A 19,329-nucleotide genomic window follows, 5' to 3' on the forward strand; every position below is an offset into this window, starting at 1 on the left:
CACCCTCTTATATGAGGGCAGTTTTTGTTTATGTATATACAATTACATATTATATATATATAATTATTACATATGTATTACATATACATGCACTGTAATATGTATGGGGCACATGTGATGGGAAAGGAAGGAGTGGAGGTAGAATGTTGATTGAAATAAATGCCATGGGGGATTAAAAAGTGTAAAGAAAAATAGATATTTGGGAATGGATGGTAAGAGGAGATTGTATGAAGGGTTGATTGTGCTGACAGCACTGTATGGGGCACAAACATGGAAAATAAGGGAGGGAGAGAGAGTTTCAATGTGTTTGAGAAGAAATGTCTAATAAGTATTGTAGGGGTTACTAGGCTGGATAGAGTGAGAAACAAGGTAAGAAGGAGAGTGGGGGTGGAAAAGGAGTTGGGAGATAGGGTTGATGAAAAGAGTATTGGGATGGTTTAGACAAATGGAAAGAATGAGAGAAAAAAGATTGGTAAAAGAGGTGTGGCAGAGGTGGATGGAGTGAATATAAGGGGGCAACCAAGGATGAAATAGATGGATGGAGTGAAAGGGGCATTGGGAAAGAGGGGGATGTCTTGAGGAGGGAAGAGAGGACAGAAAATAGGAGTGAATGGAGAATGGTTGTGTATGGATGATGCTGTGATGCATGGGAGTGGGTGTGGGTTAGGGAGTACGAGTGAATGATATTTTGATGCAGCCCAAAGGAATTTCTCCCTATTTTCTTATTTTTTGCATGAGGGTATGAGAGGAGAGGTTGCCAATTAAATGAAATGGCCTTGCTGTGGGTGTGCTGTGTCTTGCTGCATTGCATCTGACCCTGGGCAATGGGCAAGATGCATGAATAACCCATCATCCAGGAGGAGCCAAGAAAAGAGGGAGGGAGGGGTAATGGGAGTGGTGTATTTGGGGGGTGAAATGGGTGGGGAGTGGATTTGTGCCTTTTGACTGGCTACCTCCCTTGTAAGAGGGAAAAAGCCCATGGTACAGTATATGCATGTATGTATATATATATATATATATATGTATACATATATATATATGTATGTATACATATATATATATATGTATACATATATATATATGTAATTACATTAGGAGCTACTAACACAACCTTTTAATAAACCTTCACTACTGCATTCCATATCTTTTGGCTCAATATACGCGTCATATAAATAATCATAGGACAAAAATGAAACAGAACATTACAACTTCATTTATGATTTTTCTTCTGGCATAAGTTTTCAAATGCTCATTTGAAGTACAGGTATATGGTCAAGTAAATCATACAGTGAACAAATTACATATATAAGGCTCCTCAACTGAGTGACTTATTGCATGAACTATGAACCTCACTAAAAGGACATTTTCCTGGCTTTTCATTATGTTTCTTCAAGTATCTAAATATGTGGCCATGACTGACTATAAAGTGGTAACCAGGAGTATAGTAGGAAGAGTTAAGGATGTACATGTTCTAAGGGGGAATATCAGATCATTTTTTGGTGGAAGGTAAGTTGAAAGTGAAGGATAGGTGGAGAAAGAGGAAAAGGGCAGAAGGGAGGGAGGTGCTTAGAGTGAACTGCTTAAATGAGAAAGAAAAGAAGGAGTATAAGAAGAAGCTGAGAGAGGAGTGGGAGGGAGTGAATGATAAAGTAGAACTAGGAGTGGAGGAGGAATGGGGATGGTTCATAAGGTGTGCAAAGATGGTGTGTGGAACAAGGAGGGTGGGAGGAAATAAAAGGAAGGTTAGCAAGTGGTAGAATGAGAAAGCAAAGAAGGGTATAGAAGAGAAGAAGCAAGCTTTCATAGATTGGTTACAAACTAGGATGAGAGAATCATATGAGGTACAAAGTAGAGAAGAGAAGTAAAGCATAAGATAAAGGAGGCAAAGAGGAGAGCAGATGTGAAATGGGGTAAGAGTATGACAGAAAATTTTGAAAGTAATAAAAAAAATTTTTGGAAAGAAATTAAGAGAGGAAAAGGAGGCGAATCAAGTAAAGAAAGGTAAAAAGTGCAGATGGAGAGATGATAATGGAAGAGAAGGCAGTGAGAGGAAGGTGAGCAGAGTATTTTAGGGAGTTGCTAAATGTGAAGGATGATAGGGAGGGAAAGGTAGTTGCAGTGGGAAGTGCAAAGAAAATGACCGTGATAAGTGAGGAAAATGGAGGAGAAATAAGGAAAGATGAAGTGAAGGCAACTGTTAAGATGAGGAGAGTAGATAAGGCACCTGGGTTGGATGGATGCCATGCAGAATGTCTGAAAAAAGGAAGTACAGTGATGGTGGACTGACTGGTGAGATTATTTAACGTTTAAGAGAGGGTAGAGTGTCTGTATAGTTCCACTTTACAAATGAAAAGGGGACAAGTGTGAGTGGTAGTTTCAGAGGGATCAGTTTGTTAAGTGTAGTTGGGAAGGGTTATGGGGGGGTCTTGATTGAGCAGATTAGGAGAGGAACTGAGGGAGTAATTGGTGAGGAACAGTGTGGTTTTAGGACAGTTAGGGGTTGGATATATCAGAATTTTGTGGTAAGACAGGTGAGAAAGCTATAGGGGAAAAATAAGGATTTTTTTTTTTTTTTTTTTTGGGGGGGGGGCTTTTATGGACCTGGAAAAGGCTTATGACAGGGTAGACAGGAAGGTACTATGGGAGGTATTGCAGATATATGGGATAGGAGGAAAGCTGTTCAGAGTAGTTAAGAGTTTTTATGAGAGTAGTAGAGCTTGTGTTAGGATTAGAAATGGAGAGAATGGTTTCGGGTAAAGGTCTATGTCAGGGATGTGTTATGTTACTCTGGCTGTTCAATTTATACATGGATGGGGTGGTGCGAAAGGTAAATGCAAAGGTAGTGGGTCAGGGATTGGAGATGGTTAAAGAAAATGGAGAAAAGTGGGACATAAGCCAGTTGTTGTTTGCTGATGACACTGCACTTGTGGCAGGATTAAAGGAGGGATTGAGGAAATTAGTGACAGAGTTTGGGAAGGTGTGCGAAAGAAGGAAGTTAAAGATAAACGTGGGTAAAAGTAAGGTGATGAGATGTACAAAGGGAGAGAGTGGTAGCAGACTGGAAGTGAGTATTAAGGGAGAGACTGGAGGAAATGGATAGTTATAGATACTTGGGTGCAAATGTGGTAGGAAAGGGAGGAGTGGGGGTGGAGGTAGAATGTAGATTGATAGAGGTAAATACCTTGGGGGATTAAAAAGTGTAATGGGGGTGAGGGAGTATGTATGAGAAATAAACTGAGGCAGCCTGAAGGTATTTCTCCTAGTCTTCTCCTTTTCTGCATGAGGGGACGGAGAGGAGTGTTGCCAATTTAATGAAGCAGCCTTGCTGTGGATGTGCTATGTCTTGCGACACTGCTTCTGACCCAGGGCAGTGGACAAGATGCAGGGATGACCTGTCATCCAGGAGGTGCCAAGATAAGAGGGAGGGAAGAGGGTAAAGGGGAGTGGATAAGTAGGAAATGGAATGGATGGGAGAGGTTTCTATGCCTTTGTTTTTTTGGCTACCTCCCTTGTAAGGGGGGAAAAAGCCCTTGGTATATGTATGTACGACTACAAAACCTAATATAAAAGTACTATAAAAGTACTCATGAATGTAGGGAGGGTGATAACATGAAGCCATACAAAGAATGAACTTGCGTTTCCTCTGTATGTTTTTTGATACTTGCATAAGGCCATAATTGTGAAATTAAAGTCACACAATATGTTCTTGTGAGGTTTCATTGGTTTCATGCCAGTGTATTCTGTCATACCAGTCTTCAAAAATTTCATTTGTGAATATAAAGCTTTGCCAATAATCCATTTACAGTTTCTCAATAGTCTGTGTTCTCATGTGTATACTGTGCATGCTAGAAATTGGAGAGAACACAACAGACTACAATTATAAGGTTTCTCCTGTATGTTTTCTCCTGTGCTTTTGTGAAGAGTGTAAATGAACAAATGATGCAACACATGAATCACATTTAAAAAGCTTCTTCTCAGCATGAGTCTTCATATTAGCATTTGCAGAAGCTACAACAGAAATGTCAGCCTTACAAATAGTGCATTTATAAGGTCTTTGACCTGTATGAGTCCTCATATGAACCTTTAAACTATCCGGTCTTGCAAATGCAACTTGACATAAATGACAGGTGTGAGGTTTCTCGCCAGTGTGTGTTCTAATGTGAAACTTTAAATTCCTGGACTGTGAAAATGAAGCTACACAAAGAGGGCATTTGTAAACATTCTCACCAGTGTGTACCTTCATATGAGACTTCAAACTTTTCATGTGGAAGAATGGTGCATTACAAAAGGTACATTCATAAAGCTTGACATCTGGATGGGTCTTCAAATGAGTCTTCAGATCACTGGTACACAAAAATGCAGCGTCACAGACAATACATATGTAAGAGTGAACTCTCATGTGAGACTTTAATAAACTTGGATATAAAAACGATGCTCCACAGAGATCACATTTGTATGGTTTGTCACCTGTGTGAGTACTCTCATGAGATTTGAGCGATGTTGAACGAGAAAATGTCAACTCACAGTACGTGCATCTGTATGGTTTCTCACCTGTATGAATCCTTACATGTTCATTTAAGTGCCACGCTTGTGTAAATAATGCTCCACAGAAGGTACATTTATGAACGTTTTCCCCTGTGTGAAGTTTCATATGACGTTTCATGGCACTTGGCAGAGAAAATGAAATTTCACAAACTGTACATTTATATAATTTTTCTTTAGAATGAGTATTCAAATGAGTCTTCAAATGACCTGACTGAGTAAATGAAGCCTTACAGGAGGTGCATTTATAAGGCTTTTCACCTGTATGTATACGAATATGAATTTTCAATGAAGATGGCTTGGGAAATGTAGAATTACAAATTCTGCATTTGTAAGCTTTCTTTCCCATCTTTCTCATGGAGGAAGATGTAACATCTGAGGTGGTATCTTCTCTACATTCTTCCTTCACAGATTCCTCTTCCTTACTTGTTTTCATCTTGCTGGTAGCACACTCACTGAATGACTGATATTGTTGTGTGTTATCTAAAAAAAAGAAGAAAAAATACACATTTATGTCAATATATTTAGAGTATATAGAGACAAAATACTTATGATTCTATTGAATCATCTAAGTGCTTTTGAAATATGGTACTGGAATACATTATCACCACCATGTGTACCCAATTTTATACTCATTTCTAAGTTGGTAGCTTTCTAATATTTCTTCACAATATGTGATGTCTTTTTTCCTACTAATTCTGTAGCTTTATTTCAGATCATGTACAAAGCAGCATTACAGGTTTTAAAATTTCCCAAGTCATAATCAAATGCTTACCACATATTTTTTTCAATAAATTCTACTTGCTATAAAGCAAATAAGAAAGTAATGGTCTTATAAAATCTATTATCCATCCCTACCCTAATATTTTCCAATCCATTACAAGACATATAAAAATTATTTGTCATACATGCTTCTAATTTATAAAAATGGTTGTATTATTCTTACTTGGAGAAGTCAGGTGCTGTCACAGGCTGACAAGTCACATTTACCTTACTGCTCTACTGTGGAGCCCACCGCGCACACTTCTTCCGCTTCTGCAGTTTGTTGTGGAGGATATCCCAAACGCTTCCTTCAGATATCCCAACCTCCAAGCTGATCTCCTGAACTGTCAGATGCCGATCTTCTGCTAACAGCTCCTGCACCAGCACCACATTGTTGTCTGTGGTCGCTGTTCTTGGTCGTCCACTTCTGGGGGCATCCGAGACTTCTGCTTCTCCTTCACGAAACTTCACCGCCCAACGCTTCACAGTGGAAAGGCCAGGTGCAGATTCTTCACCAAGAACTTGGGCAAGTTCTGCATGGATGGCAGAAGCAGATTTGCCCAGAAGAACCAAAAATTTGATGATCGTTCGCACTTCCTCCTTTGTGAAGCTCATATTTCTGAAATGGAACAAAGTGTGTTGATCAAGGTCGTCTTTATACTAGTAAATGATGAGCATATTTAACAAAATTCAGCTCAATGTTACATTACACATATACAATCAGGACCTAGAAGTTTGATCACGTTTTGTTCACTGTGGCAAATTTTATGAAGGGGGGCTCAGAACTTTTTGAATGACCCTCGTATGTGAAAGTCAAATAACTTTCAATTAAACCTTATTTTTTATCTGACCTACAAAAAGAAATAAACGAGTTTTAAAGGAGAGTAAAGGGAAATGAAGAGCTTTAAATATTTAAGGTCACATGTAGTAAGGAATGGAATGGTGGAAGTAAACGTCTGGGGAGAATGAGAAGTGTCATGAGAATTAGATATTCGAGTCAAACACGAAGAGAAGACTACAAATGCGTTATTGTACCCATGACACTGTATAGTGGAGAGTGTCCTTTTCTGTTTCCCTTAATCACTTCAGTACGACGATGCCTACATAGGCATCATGAGGCATGAGTGGGTACACAAGGATGCTGGGTTGGTGTCTTGATTATATATATTTTTGTAGTTGTACACAAGTTACCCTTGGATTCTGTGAACTGGTTTGGTCATGTTTTCTGTTTTTATTATTACTCAGAGTAAAAGAGAATGAGTAATACAGTAGTAACTTTATATTTCATAATGTGAGTAGTGTGATGAATTATACATATGGCAGCTGATGCTGCATACAAGAATTTGACTCGTACTGAAGTGGTTAAGGAAACAGAGAGTGATCCTACATGTATTTACCTAACTGTAGTATACAAGAAAGGAGCAACACACATTGGGTTCCATCTCCTACTCTCCATTTAATCATATCTAGACTCAAATTCATGTACAGTTCCAACTTAATCTTTACCATTGATTTCCAATTACCATATTTAGATTAGAATTAATGTACACCCATAAGTATTGAGATGAAGTGCTTGTGAATTATGGTGGGGGTTACAAGGATGGATAGGAGGGTGGGAAGAGTTGGCAGATAGGGTTGAAAAAGAATACTGGGATAGTTTAAGCACATGGAAAGACTGAGTGTAGAAAGATTACCAAAAAGAATGTGGACGATCGAGGTGGAAGGAGTAAACTGAGGGGGGTACCCTGAGAATGGGATGGATGGATGAGATTGATCCTTGGATGAAAGAGCACCTGTTGAGCAGGGAAGGGAGATGAGATGAGATAAGTGTGAGTGGAGAGTTGTTGGGAATGGATGAGAAACTGATGCAACCTGAAGGAATACTATCATGTCTTCTCTGTTATTTCTCAAGTGGATGAGGGAAGAATCATGTAATAAAGTGGTTGGGATAAACTAGTTTCAGTTGTTGGGCCCTGGTATGGAGATGCTATCTTGCTGTACTTCTTCCAACCTGACCAGTAGGTGGGAGACAGGAACAAAACAAAAGGGCGTGGGATGGGTGAAGGATGGATGCATGGTATATATATGTACATTGTCTGACATTTTGTTTTGTATAAAAGTTTACTATCCACATTTAATAAACAGTGTTCTACATACAACTTTTTCTCCAGATAAAAGCAATCAAGTTAGAAAGAAAGGACCCCATGAGCATAGCTCATTTCCTGTACACTACGATTAAAGTAAATATTGCATATATCATCACTTAACTAGGAAACAAATATCCCACCACAATCCACATGACCAACACTTTCAAACAACTCAACAACCACAAGGAATACAAGATACATGAAAACATAGTCCTCCAACAAAACAGAAGAAATCAAACACTATATGACATTATTAGATGTATAAACTCTTCAATTTCTTAGGGACTTTGGTGATGCTTAGGCCCAATGATGGGTACTTGTTAGTGGTGGTCCTGCAAGAACATCAGAGAAATCTCTAGGCCTGAGAACAATCTCAAAACTTGTCAACACAGTCACCTCCAGCTATTTCCTAAATTTTTTCGCATATAAAAAACTGACAAATGGCACCTGCTTCCTTCTTTCTGCTACTACTAGCTATAACCCATGTTAATACAATATAGGCAACTATCTAAATTTTTTTCTAGAGAGATCTAGAGGGGTGGAGGTGGTCCAAGGACTATTGCTAGTTACTGTGAGGCTGCAGGTTTTCAGTAAAGTGAAATTTGAGACAATATTTATTATTATTGTGACAACCTTACAGACAAGTCACACTCCATATTTCATGACTGAAGATTGCTGGGTAATCTTCCAAGAAAAATACTGATAATTTTTAATTTCTATACCTCTTTTCTGCTACTCTCCTTATCTATATCTTTGGCATGATTTTGTCCCCAGAAATAGCACTACTGATGATGAACCAGAATTATGTAATGTCCTGAAGGTCTTCTTGCCCTTATTAAGATGGGTGGCCAAGTCAGACCTGCTATCAATGTGCATATATCAACCACCTAAAGACTACACACCCTTCACACTACATTTCACAAGCACCACCAACAGAATACAACAAAAAGACAACACCAGCAGCATACTAATGATACATCTACAACAACCTACTTCCTACACCACACAACACTTAAGTAAATATATCCACAAAGAGACATACACTTATAAGAATAAAGAATGAAATGAGACTGCAAGAGACCACAAGGCCTACACTCGGCAGTTCCATGTCCATTACCATCTATCATCCCTATCCATAAATTTATATAACCTTCTCTTAAGGGGATCGTCCATCAGAAAATCACGAAATTAAAAAAAAAAAAAAAAAACGAAATTCTGAAAATATTTCCTCTAAAAGGGTTGCTCATAAGCTATCTCGTGGCTGAGTATGGAAGCTGTATCTTGATTTTTACTATCTAAAAAAATATATAATACAGTACCCCCCACCCTACTGTGGCTGGGTCGTGTACGCTGCGTACTGCATATTACGTTTTCTGTTGTTACATATATTTGCTAACAAAAGAAGCTGTGTATTTTGCACAATATCTATGCTTTTGTATGATAAATAATAGCATACGATATGGCAACAGGGACCTGACTGCATATCGTTCAGTATGAATTGCCCATCAGAAAATCACGAGAAAAAAAAAAAAAAAAAAAAAAAAAAAAAAAAAAAAAAAAAAAAAAAAAAAACGAAATTCTGAAAATATTTCCTCTAAAAGTGTTACTCATTAGCTATCTCGTGACCGAGTATGGATGTTGTATCCTGATTTTTACTATCTAAAAAATATATAATACAGTAACACCCCCCCACCCCGTGTGGCTGGGTCATGGGCACTGTGTACTGAATATCACGTTTTCTGTTGTTACATATATTTGCTAACAAAAGAAGCTGCGTATTTTGCACAATATTTATGCTTTTGTATGATAATAGCATACGATATGGCAATAGGGACCTGACTGCTTAGCGTACTGTTGTACAGTATGTGAACGTGACTTATTCATTGCTTGTCTTTCAAGTTAGTGAGACGTACTATTTTCTCGTTGTTTCAAGTACTTTCATTGACTCTGAAGATGCCGAAGATTTCTAAGAAGAAGTTGCGATCACAGTTATGAACTTGCATATATGCCATCAGCAAGAGGGACAACAACCAGTGATGCCATAAAACAGCTTAGGATGGCAGATAAAGATCGTCTGTCGCCAAAGATGCATCGCGCCAAGAAAAGGAAAAGTGCAATATAACCCTGGTGGATACTAACTGGATTCATCATATAAACCTATAATTGATCAAAAGCTGGCAACAAAGAGTAGGGTGGTGCCTTTGATACCCTTTCAACACCATAACATCATAAATAATGAAAGGGGACCAGTAACCATGAACAAAAAAACTTTGACGCTCATTCCTGAAAAACTTGATTTTTGCACATTTAATTTGATTCACATCCAAAACGCCTTCACTGATTTTCAACTGCAAATCCTTTTTGGATTCAGCATAATTGGGAGAACATTTGGAGGCAGATTTATGTCCTGTCAAGGACTAGTAGGATTTTTTCATATATACATTTTGTTTTTGTTTTTGCTTTTTTCATCAACTTTGAATTTTTTTTTCTCATAACAGATTGATCAGAACATCATAATTCTGCCTCCGTTTCTTCATCTATCTTAGCCCATTATAAAGACAAAAAATAATCAATATCCAGTCAAAGGTCTATCCTCTGAATCAATTTCAAATTTTTCAAAAATTACCCCTAAAAAAAATAAAAATAAAATAAATCATAATAAAAAAAGTATAAGCATAAATGACATGAAAAATCAGTGGTATATTCTCTGAGACAAGACAGTTACTAGGAAAAAATCTCAGCCACTTTCACCCCAAAATAAAAAAGTTCGATTTTCTAATGGACGATCCCCTTAAAACAGCTGATAGTTTCAGTGTTCACTACATGGTTACAAAGCCCCATTTGTTAACCACTCTATTGATAAACTAGTTCTTTCCTATTTCTTTCTTAAATTTAAATTCATACAATTTAAACCCATTACTGCGAGTCCTGTCCTGTTACATTAATATGATGACTTTGTCTGCATCACCCTTGTTAAAGCCCTTGACCCATTTGAACACATCTATTACATCACTGCACACTGTAAAAAGGGGCCCAAGTCTGTCTTTGTAAAGTAAATTTCTGAACCCATGTATCCTTTTGGTCATTCTCCTCTGTACTGATTCTAATGAATCAATATCCATTCTATAAGATGGAGACCAAAACTGTACAGCACAGTCAAGGATGTGTCTAATCTACTACAATAAAGTAGTAGCATCTGTCTGTTCATGAACTCCTAGGGTTTTGAAGATAGACCCCCCATAATCATATACATTCTGATACCCTATCACTCCAGGTACTTGGATAACTATATATATATATATATATATATATATATATATATATATAAATTAGGGTTAAGGGTTATAGTTAGGTGGGGTAAGGTTAGGTTTTTGCAGATAGACCCCTATAACCATATATATTCTGAAACCTTATAACCCAAGGTAGTGCTTGGATAACTATCTTTCATTTGTCTGCCTGTTGGTTCAAGAACTAGGGTTTTGGAGATAGACCCCCATAACCATATATATTCTGATACCCTATCACTCCACGTACTTGGATAACTATATTTAATATATTTCATATCTAGGTCAGATGGGGAAAAAAAAAAAAAAAAAAAAAAAAAAAAAAAAAAAAGTTAGGTTTAAGGGTTAAAGTTAGGTGGGGTATGGTTAGGTTAAGGATTATTAATGAACTCCTAGGTTTTTGCACAGACCCCTATAATCTGAAACCTTATAACCCAAGGTACTTGGATAACTATCTTTCATTTGTAATCTACTATAATAAAGTAGTAGCCTCTGTCTGTCTGTCTGTTCACAAACTCCCCCCAAAACCATATATATTCACCATAACCCAGGCTACTTGGATAAGTATATTTTATTTCCAAAGGGTGTCTCCTTCCTCAATTTTTTTTTTTTTTCGTTACTTTCTTAAAAAAATTTGTTACCTTTTCCATTGAGTTATATTGATACGTGTAACTTTTCTCCACAAATTCTATCAAAATTAAAATGATCATCATTTGCCCACAGCAACGTGCGGATAATTTGGCTATTGCCAGATAAAGTTTGATAACTACCTCTGCACTTTGATTTGTAACAATCTTAGTAATGAAACCTAATGCTCTGTTTGCTCTCTTCCTGTGCTAATGCAAGAAGATAAGAAGACTCGATCAGAGGAAAAAATGGCTAGAGTGAAAATGTGTGTTAATAGCAAACCGGAATGTTGGCATCACAGTTACCATACTCTGTTGGCAATTAGGTACACTACCAAGATAAGGACAATCTCAATGCATTGAAAAAGAGTTAACAATGTTGACATGCAACCCATTTCTAAAGGTTATTGTTAGAGGATGATGTCCCTGGGGCCAAGATAGTCAAAGGTCAGGTCTCACTAGCACTCCCATATCTCTCTTGCATTTAGTTTTCTCTGAAAAGGTATTATCTAAGCTATATCAGCTTTCTGGGTTGTGTAAGCCTACATTTAACACATTGCACTTTGGAATATTTAAGTCCATTTGCCATTTCCTCAACCATATGAACAATTTGTTAAGATCTTCTTGCAATATAATGGCGTCTTTCCTCGACCTAATTTGGCGTCCTATTTTATTGTCATCCACAAACTTGCCAACATCACAAATAATCCCATTGTCCAAATTGTTTATATACATGATTATTAAGGGACTCAAAACACTCAGATTACTAAACAAACCAAGAAAGACTACCAAACTCAATCCTCCAGCAACAACCTCCAGACATAAGTTCCACAGAAAAAAAAAAACCTCCCATGCTGAACAAGAACCGCACTGGCTCATCTGTGCTTAGGACACCATCCAGGATTAAGACAGTACCAACACAGAATAAGCCTGGCCATGGATTCATACTACCCTAGTTTGAATCTGAAGACACAATGCCCCACACTAACTATCCCCAGGTCTTCTATAAGAGATCAGGGTTAATGGATCGACTGACTGATATCAACCACCTCTCCTAGGGACTGAAGGGTTGCCATGCCCCGTTACATTACTTGAGTCCAATTAAGTGCAGTGTAGCACATTTCCACAGCTGGGCCCACATGTGGAAAGCTCTCTTCTATATCCACTCATCTAAGGATCAAATGTGGATCACATGAAGAATTGTCACCCCAGTCTTCGACTGAGTGACAATCTTCAAGCGGGCTATCCTAGAGTGACAATTCTTCATGTGGGCTATCCTAGGGTGACAACTCTTCATGTGGGCTATCCTAGGGTGACAATTCTTCATGTGGGCCATCCTAGGTTTACGATTCTTCAGTTGTACAAGTTGAAAACAATAAGCATAACCCTCATTCAACCTAACCTAATGTAATCTTAATTCCATTGTTGATATTCAGCATACTGGGGTGACAATTCTTCAGGTAGGATCTCATGGTGTGATAATTCTTTGTGTGGGTGTTCTGGATCTGGGGTGAATATTCTTCAGGTGTCCCTCAAACGTGTAGAAATTCCTTTTCAATGTGATTGAAAATAGATGCAACTAATGATCTAATCCGAGACAGAAATTTTGAAAGTCACCTTTTATGAGAAGACAATCCCTTGCCTATTATTCTCACTAATGAGTAATGGTAAGTATCTATGGTCCCCGGTTAGGCTAGGGGAAGGGTACAATAACAATTCCAGAATCACACATGTATAAATATTTAACATGAAACTTGTGTTGCCCAACAGCTCCTTCATTAACATTACCATTCCATAGAAAAAAATATTTCAAGTTATAAAAAGAAGCGAAACATGTCTGCATGATACTGGAATAGGTCGAGACTAGGTAAGGGCTCCTGGGGCAACACCCTAACCTCCTATATGGATAATTTCAGCTAGTTCATATAAACTAAGTAATTATATTTAGGCCAAATCCCTGTTTTGTAAACAAGCCCCACAGTACTGGGTATGGGGGAGAATTTATCTAAAAAACTATTTGCGACAAGGAAATGATAAAATTAATTCATGTACTTTAATTAATGAAAACCGTGCTTTATAAGACAACCTGCATCTCCCAAAGATAAATATAAATCATACATGCATTGAACTAGTTTTTTATTTATTATATTTAAAGGTTTACCAATACTCAGCATGTCAATGGCCTATATAACTAATCACAATCAAACACTCGCTAATAAAATCCATGAATTTACTACCGTTCGCTAATTATAAAGACGTTTAAATATGTCAGCCACAAGCTCGGGTGAGATTACCACCCCGTGTACAAGGAGTGGTGACCAGAAATATGAAAATCCTTTTGCTACCGAGCAGGTGCTACGGAGATGAGGCAAACTGATTAATCAATGGCAACTAAGTTGGAAATGTGCCACCTGGGACTGAACAAGTTAGTGTTTAATTAACAATAGTAACACTAAATCACGTAGTTTTTTCAAAATGTTATTATGTTCATTTTTTCTATTTCATTGATTCTCGTGTACTTGTTTTGAGTGCCTTCTTGTAATCACTATCCAGAGTTCCTATTACATTGTTGCATTCATATAAGACTTGAGCATGTGGTTAAGCCGCAGGTTATAAGTGGTTTGGGTGCTCACATGGAGTGGGGATTAATTTTTTTTTCGTAACTCAAGAGTGCAGGTCTACTTACAAAAACGACATTCTTATATTTAGTCTCATATGTACTCACCGAATGGTATAAATCCATTCCTCGTAAATCTACGAATTATCATGTGTGATACTCAAGAATTTAGTAATATAAAGTTAACGTGTCACGCAAAGGCAAATCAAATTCGACTATTGTTTAGTTACTGTTAATCTAAAAGTGCATGATGAAATGCGCACACTAAGTGATACTATATATTTTTTTATCAAAATTATGAACGAATCTTCAGGTTTAACGACTTACTAATTTTATGTAATTAATATTTACAAGCCATGCTTGCCTGTTGTCGCTTAACAATTTCATATTCTGCAAGAACCTAGCTGTATGCTGTAATCACCCACTACCAGTTTGGCTGCTTGTTATTGTGGCAAAGTAGCATGCAGTTGATACTTTAGGGTCTATATGGGGTGCCCCTACGGACCAGAGCCACACATAATTTTGTCTATGATAGAGGAAAACTCTGTTCATAGAGAAATGATGACACTTTTATACTACGACTGTCCCTCCATTATGCTGTCCCCCAACCCCTTGCTGCTGTCCTGTACCATTTCTCTGAGTATTCATTTTCTGTGGTGGGGGAATTCCCTGTGGTGGGGGAATTCCCTGTGGTGGGGGAAAAGAATACTGCCACCAAGTTATTCCACTTGGATCGTAAGAGGCGAGAAGAAAGGAACGGGGATTGGGACTAGGCATCCTTCTCCTTGTAGCCCCAAAGGGGACATTCCTAAAAGAAAAAGCAAAGGCATAAGAGGGTCTGGGAGTTTTCCGACCAGCACCCTAAGGTTTGGGTCTTTTAATGTGCGTGGATGTGGTGCAGATGAGAGTAAAAGGGAAGAGATAAGTAGTATGTTTGTGAGAAGAAAGATGGATGTGTTGGCTTTGAGTGAAACTAAGTTGAAAGGGAAGGGTGAGTGTAAGTGGGAGGTTATCAGGAGTGAAGAGAGGGCGAGGGAGGAAAGGGGTGGCTATTCTAGTAAGTAATGAGATAGGTAAACGTGTAGTGGAGTGGAAGGAGGTTTCCTCAAGGGTAATGTGGATGAAGGTGAAACTGGGAAAGGAGATGTGGGTCTTTGTAAGTGCATGTGGGTTTGGCAGTGAGAAGAGTGTAGAAGAAAGGGAGGCCTTTTGGATGGATTTAAATGAGTGCATATAGGATTTGGGGAGAAATGTCAATCTAATAGTATTGGGAGACCTTAATGCTAGGGTAGGAAATGGTCCAATTGATGGAGTGGTTGGGAAATGTGGAGTTCCAGGAAAGAACCGTAGTGGAGAGTTGATGGTGGAAATGTGTCTAGAAAGAGAGTTGATGATAGCAAATACAGTGTTTCGGAAGAAAGTCAAGCATAAATACACATGGGAGAGGGTGGTGGATGGAAGGGTGGTAGATAGAGCGTTAATGGATTATGTAGTGGTAAATAGGATTATGATAGGAAGAGTTAAGGATGTACATGTTCTAAGGGGAGAGGGTGGGGGAATATCAGATCATTTTTTGGTGGAAGGTAAGTTGAGAGTGGAGGATGGAGAAAGAGGAAAGGGACAAAAGGAAGGGAGGTGTTTAGAGTGAACTCTTTAAATGAAAAGGAAAAGGAGAAGGAGTACAAAAAGAAGCTGAGAGAGGAGTGGGAGGGAGTGAAGGATAGAGTAGAGCTGGGTGTGGAGGAGGAATGGGGATGGTTCAAGGAGGAAGTCATAAAATGTGCAAGGATGGTGTGCGGAACAAGAAGGACAGGAGGAAATAGAAGGAAGGGTAGTGAATGGTGGGATGAGGAAACAAAGAAGGTTGTAGAAGAGAAGAAGCGAGCTTTCACAGATTGGTTACAAAATAGGACGAGGGAGTCATATGAGAGGTACAAAGAAAAGAAAAGAGAAGTAAAGCAAAAGGTAAAGGAGGCAAAGAGGAGAGCAAATATGAAATGGGGTAAGAGTATGACAGAAAATTTTGAAAGTAATAAAAAGATGTTTTAGAAAGAAATTAAGAGAGGAAGAGGAGGCGAATCAAGTAGAGAAGAAAAGGTAAAAGGTGCAGATGGAGAGATGATAATGGAAGAGAAGGCAGTAAGGGGAAGATGGGCAGAATATTTTAGGGATTTGCTAAATGTGAAGGAGGATAGGGAGGGAAAGATAGCTGCAGTGGGAAATACTAAGAAAATGACCGTGATGAGTGAGGAGAATGGAGGAGAAATAAGGAAGGATGAAGTGAAGGCAGTTGTTAAGATGATGAAAGCAGGTAAGGCACCTGGTCTGGATGGATGCCATGCAGAATGTCTAAAAAACGGAGGTACAGTGATGGTGGACTGTGCTGGTGAGGTTATTTAATGTTTGTTGGAGAGAGGGTAGAGTGCCGGAGGGCTGGAGGAGTGCCTGTATAGTTCCACTTTACAAGGGAAAAGGGGACAAGTGTGAATGTAGTAGTTTGAGAGGGATTATCTTGTTAAGTGTAGTTGGGAAGGCTTATGGGAGGATTTTGATTGAAAGGATTAGGAGAGGAACAGAGGGAGTAATTGGTGAGGAACAGTGTGGATTTAGAACGGGTAGAGGTTGTGTAGATCAGATCTTTGTGGTAAGACAGATATGTGAGAAAGCTATAGGAAAGGGGAAGGATGTTTTTTTGGGTTTTTATGGATCTGGAAAAGGCTTACGACAGGGTAGACAGAAAGGCACTGTGGGAGGTTATGCAGATATACGGGATAGAAGGAAAGCTTCTAGGAGCTGTCAAGAGTTTTTAATGAGAGTAGTAGAGCTTGTGTCAGGATTAGAAATGGAGAGAGTGAGTGGTTCGAGGTAAAGGTGGGACTTCGTCAAGGATGCGTTATGTCGCCCTGGCTGTTCAACTTATACATGGATGGGGGTAGTGCGAGAGGTAAATGCAAGGGTAGTGGGTCAGGGATTGGAGATAATTAAAGAAAATGGAGAAAAGTGGGAGGTGAGCCAGCTGTTGTTTGCTGACGACACTGCACTTGTGGCAGGATCGGAGGAGGGATTGAGGAAGCTGGTGACAGAGTTTGGGAGAGTATGTGACAGAAGAAAGCTAAAGATAAATGTGGGTAAAAGTAAGGTGATGATATGTGCAAGGGGTGAAAGTGGCAGAAGACTAGAAGTGAGCATTAAGGGAGAGCGACTGGAGGAAGTGGATAGTTTTAGATACTTGGGTGCAAATGTGGCAGGAAAAGGTGGAGGTAGAATGTAGATTGAGAGAAGCGAGTAAATGCCTTGGTTGATTAAAGAGTGTAATGAGAAATAGACATTTGGGAATGGATACTAAGAGGAGACTGTATGAAGGAGTGATTGTGCCAACAGCACTGTATGGGGCAGAGACATGGAACATAAGAGAGGAAGAGAGAAGGAGTTTGAATGTGTTTGAGATGAGGTGTCTGAGAAGTAGGATGGGGGCTACTAGGCTAAATAGGTGAGAAATAAGGAGGTGAGGAGGAGAACGGGGGTGGAAAGGGAGTTGGGAGATAGGGTTGATGAAATAGTATTAGGATGGTTTGGACACATGGAAAGAATGAGTGAAGAAAGACTAGTAAAAGAGGTATGGAAGGCAGATGTGGAGGGAGGGAACATGAGGGGACGTCCTAGGATGAGGTGGATGGATGGGGTGAAGGGGGCTTTGGGGAAGAGGGGAATGTCTGTTGAGGAAGGACGGGAGAGGACAGAAGACAGGGGTGAATGGAGAATGGTTGTATATGGATGATGTTGTGATGCATGAGGTGGAATGGGCGTGGGGATCGGGAGTGAGGTAGTATGTGTGAGCAAAATTTGACGCAGCCCCCGTGCAATGGGGGGGGGGGACGGAGAGGGGGGGGGTCACCGATTCAATGAAGCGGCGTTGCTGTGGATGTGCTGTGTCTTGCGACACTGCTTCTGACCCAGGGCAGTGGACAGGGTGCAGGGATGACCCGTCATTCAGGAGGTGCTAAGATGAGAGGGAGGGTGGAGGGGTTGGAGTGTATTTAGGGATGGAATGGGTGGGAATGATTTTATGCCTTTTCCTTTTTGGCTACCTCCCTTGTAAGGGGGAAAAAGCCTTGGTATGTGTATGTATGTACCAGTTTGTACTTTATTCAGGGGGCCGCCAGGTGATTTCATTTAACCTAAGGGGGGCATTCTGTGCAGTTGAAAGGTTGAACATGTGTCGAGTAACACTTTAAAATTAAACCTTTACTTATATTGTGACTACCCCAAGACGATTGTATTTATTCGAAAGAAACCCCTAAACAACTCAAGGGCCAAACGAGGGACAGGATGTTTCGAGCACTCCGTGTCTTCAAAATATAGCAATGATGATGGTCACGACAAACATTGAATTGAATATACAGTTGGATAAGCCTGGATAACCGTGAAATCCAATTATTATCGAAAGATGTCGGCAACAGTTAGGGGAACGGCAATTCTAGTCTGGACATGCCGCCCTCAAAGCTGAGGAAGGCGATGGAACATGACCTTACCTTCCAAAGACAGCCATCTCCTGCCCATCTTGAACAATATCAGACGTCACGTGACGAATTGATAGGTCTACAACAGTGTGCCCAAACTGACTCGTGGCATGCCCTTACTGACAGCATCAATCATCTTACCAGCGTAGGAACTATGTGGCACAAAATCAAGAAAATTGTAAAGAAACGACCCCGCACTGCACTCCATCATAGTCCGATGGAATATGCCCAGACATTAATTGACACCTGGTCTACACAATCACGCCTTGATAACCTCCCAGCACCTGTTCAAGATGCCCTTTCTTCCCAGGCGAACCATCGTACCCTCCGTTTGGTAGATGCTCTGTTGCAGGTAGATAAAGAGGATGACGTACCCATCACACCACCGGAGCTTCAGCGTGCCTTCACTCGAGGTACGGCGACAGCTCCTGGTGAAGATGGGATCACATACTCTGTCTTACGTCTTCTCCACAAGGTCCCAGATAACCCACTCTTACAACTTTTTAATATGCTTTCAGAGGGGTTACGTACCCAGCGCCTGGACCTCCAGTATCATAGTGCCCATACCTAAACCCGGCACTGATAAATTTCGTCCCATCTCCCTAACATAAATTCACTAGAATCAGTACAGAGAAGAATGACCAAAATGATACAAGGACTCGGAAATTTGCCTTACGAAGAGAGGCTTAGGCACCTAAACTTACACTCTCTGGAAAGACGCAGAGTGCGGGGTGATCTAATAGAAGTGTTCAAGTGGATCAAAGGCTATAACAAGGGTGATACAAACAAGGTCATCAAAATAAAACAACAGGGCAGGACTCGCAGTAATGG

At 39.6% G+C, this 19,329-nt stretch overlaps 1 protein-coding gene across 9 annotated transcripts; it reads right to left on the reverse strand.

Moving 5' to 3' along the window:
- Positions 1 to 1,051: 1,051 nt before the first annotated feature.
- Positions 1,052 to 14,221, reverse strand: LOC143028629 (protein GVQW3-like). Of its 9 annotated transcripts, none has more exons than XM_076191028.1 (3): positions 14,087 to 14,221; positions 5,533 to 5,923; positions 1,052 to 5,025 (listed from the first exon to the last, which is right to left on the reverse strand). In XM_076191028.1, the coding sequence occupies exon 3, from the start codon at positions 4,976 to 4,978 to the stop codon at positions 3,878 to 3,880; it is 1,101 nt and encodes a 366-aa protein (XP_076047143.1). In that variant the 5' UTR covers positions 4,979 to 5,025; positions 5,533 to 5,923; positions 14,087 to 14,221; the 3' UTR covers positions 1,052 to 3,877. The 9 variants fall into 9 exon arrangements, with proteins under 9 accessions (XP_076047143.1, XP_076047138.1, XP_076047142.1 ...); XM_076191023.1 differs by having other exon boundaries at positions 1,076 to 5,025; positions 5,489 to 5,923; XM_076191027.1 differs by lacking the exon at positions 14,087 to 14,221 and adding an exon at positions 13,995 to 14,013 and having other exon boundaries at positions 1,076 to 5,025; positions 5,489 to 5,923.
- Between the last annotated feature and the right edge of the window lie 5,108 nt (positions 14,222 to 19,329).

The sequence above is a fragment of the Oratosquilla oratoria genome, chromosome 9 (genome assembly GCF_046742065.1).
Source record: "Oratosquilla oratoria isolate Oo_2021 chromosome 9, ASM4674206v1, whole genome shotgun sequence".
NCBI classification, from domain to species: Eukaryota; Metazoa; Arthropoda; class Malacostraca; order Stomatopoda; family Squillidae; genus Oratosquilla; species Oratosquilla oratoria.

Excerpts from the sequence above, each read along its gene's own strand:
- LOC143028629 (XM_076191028.1), bottom strand. The coding sequence starts at position 4,978 with ATGAAAACAAGTAAGGAAGAGGAATCTGTGAAGGAAGAATGTAGAGAA.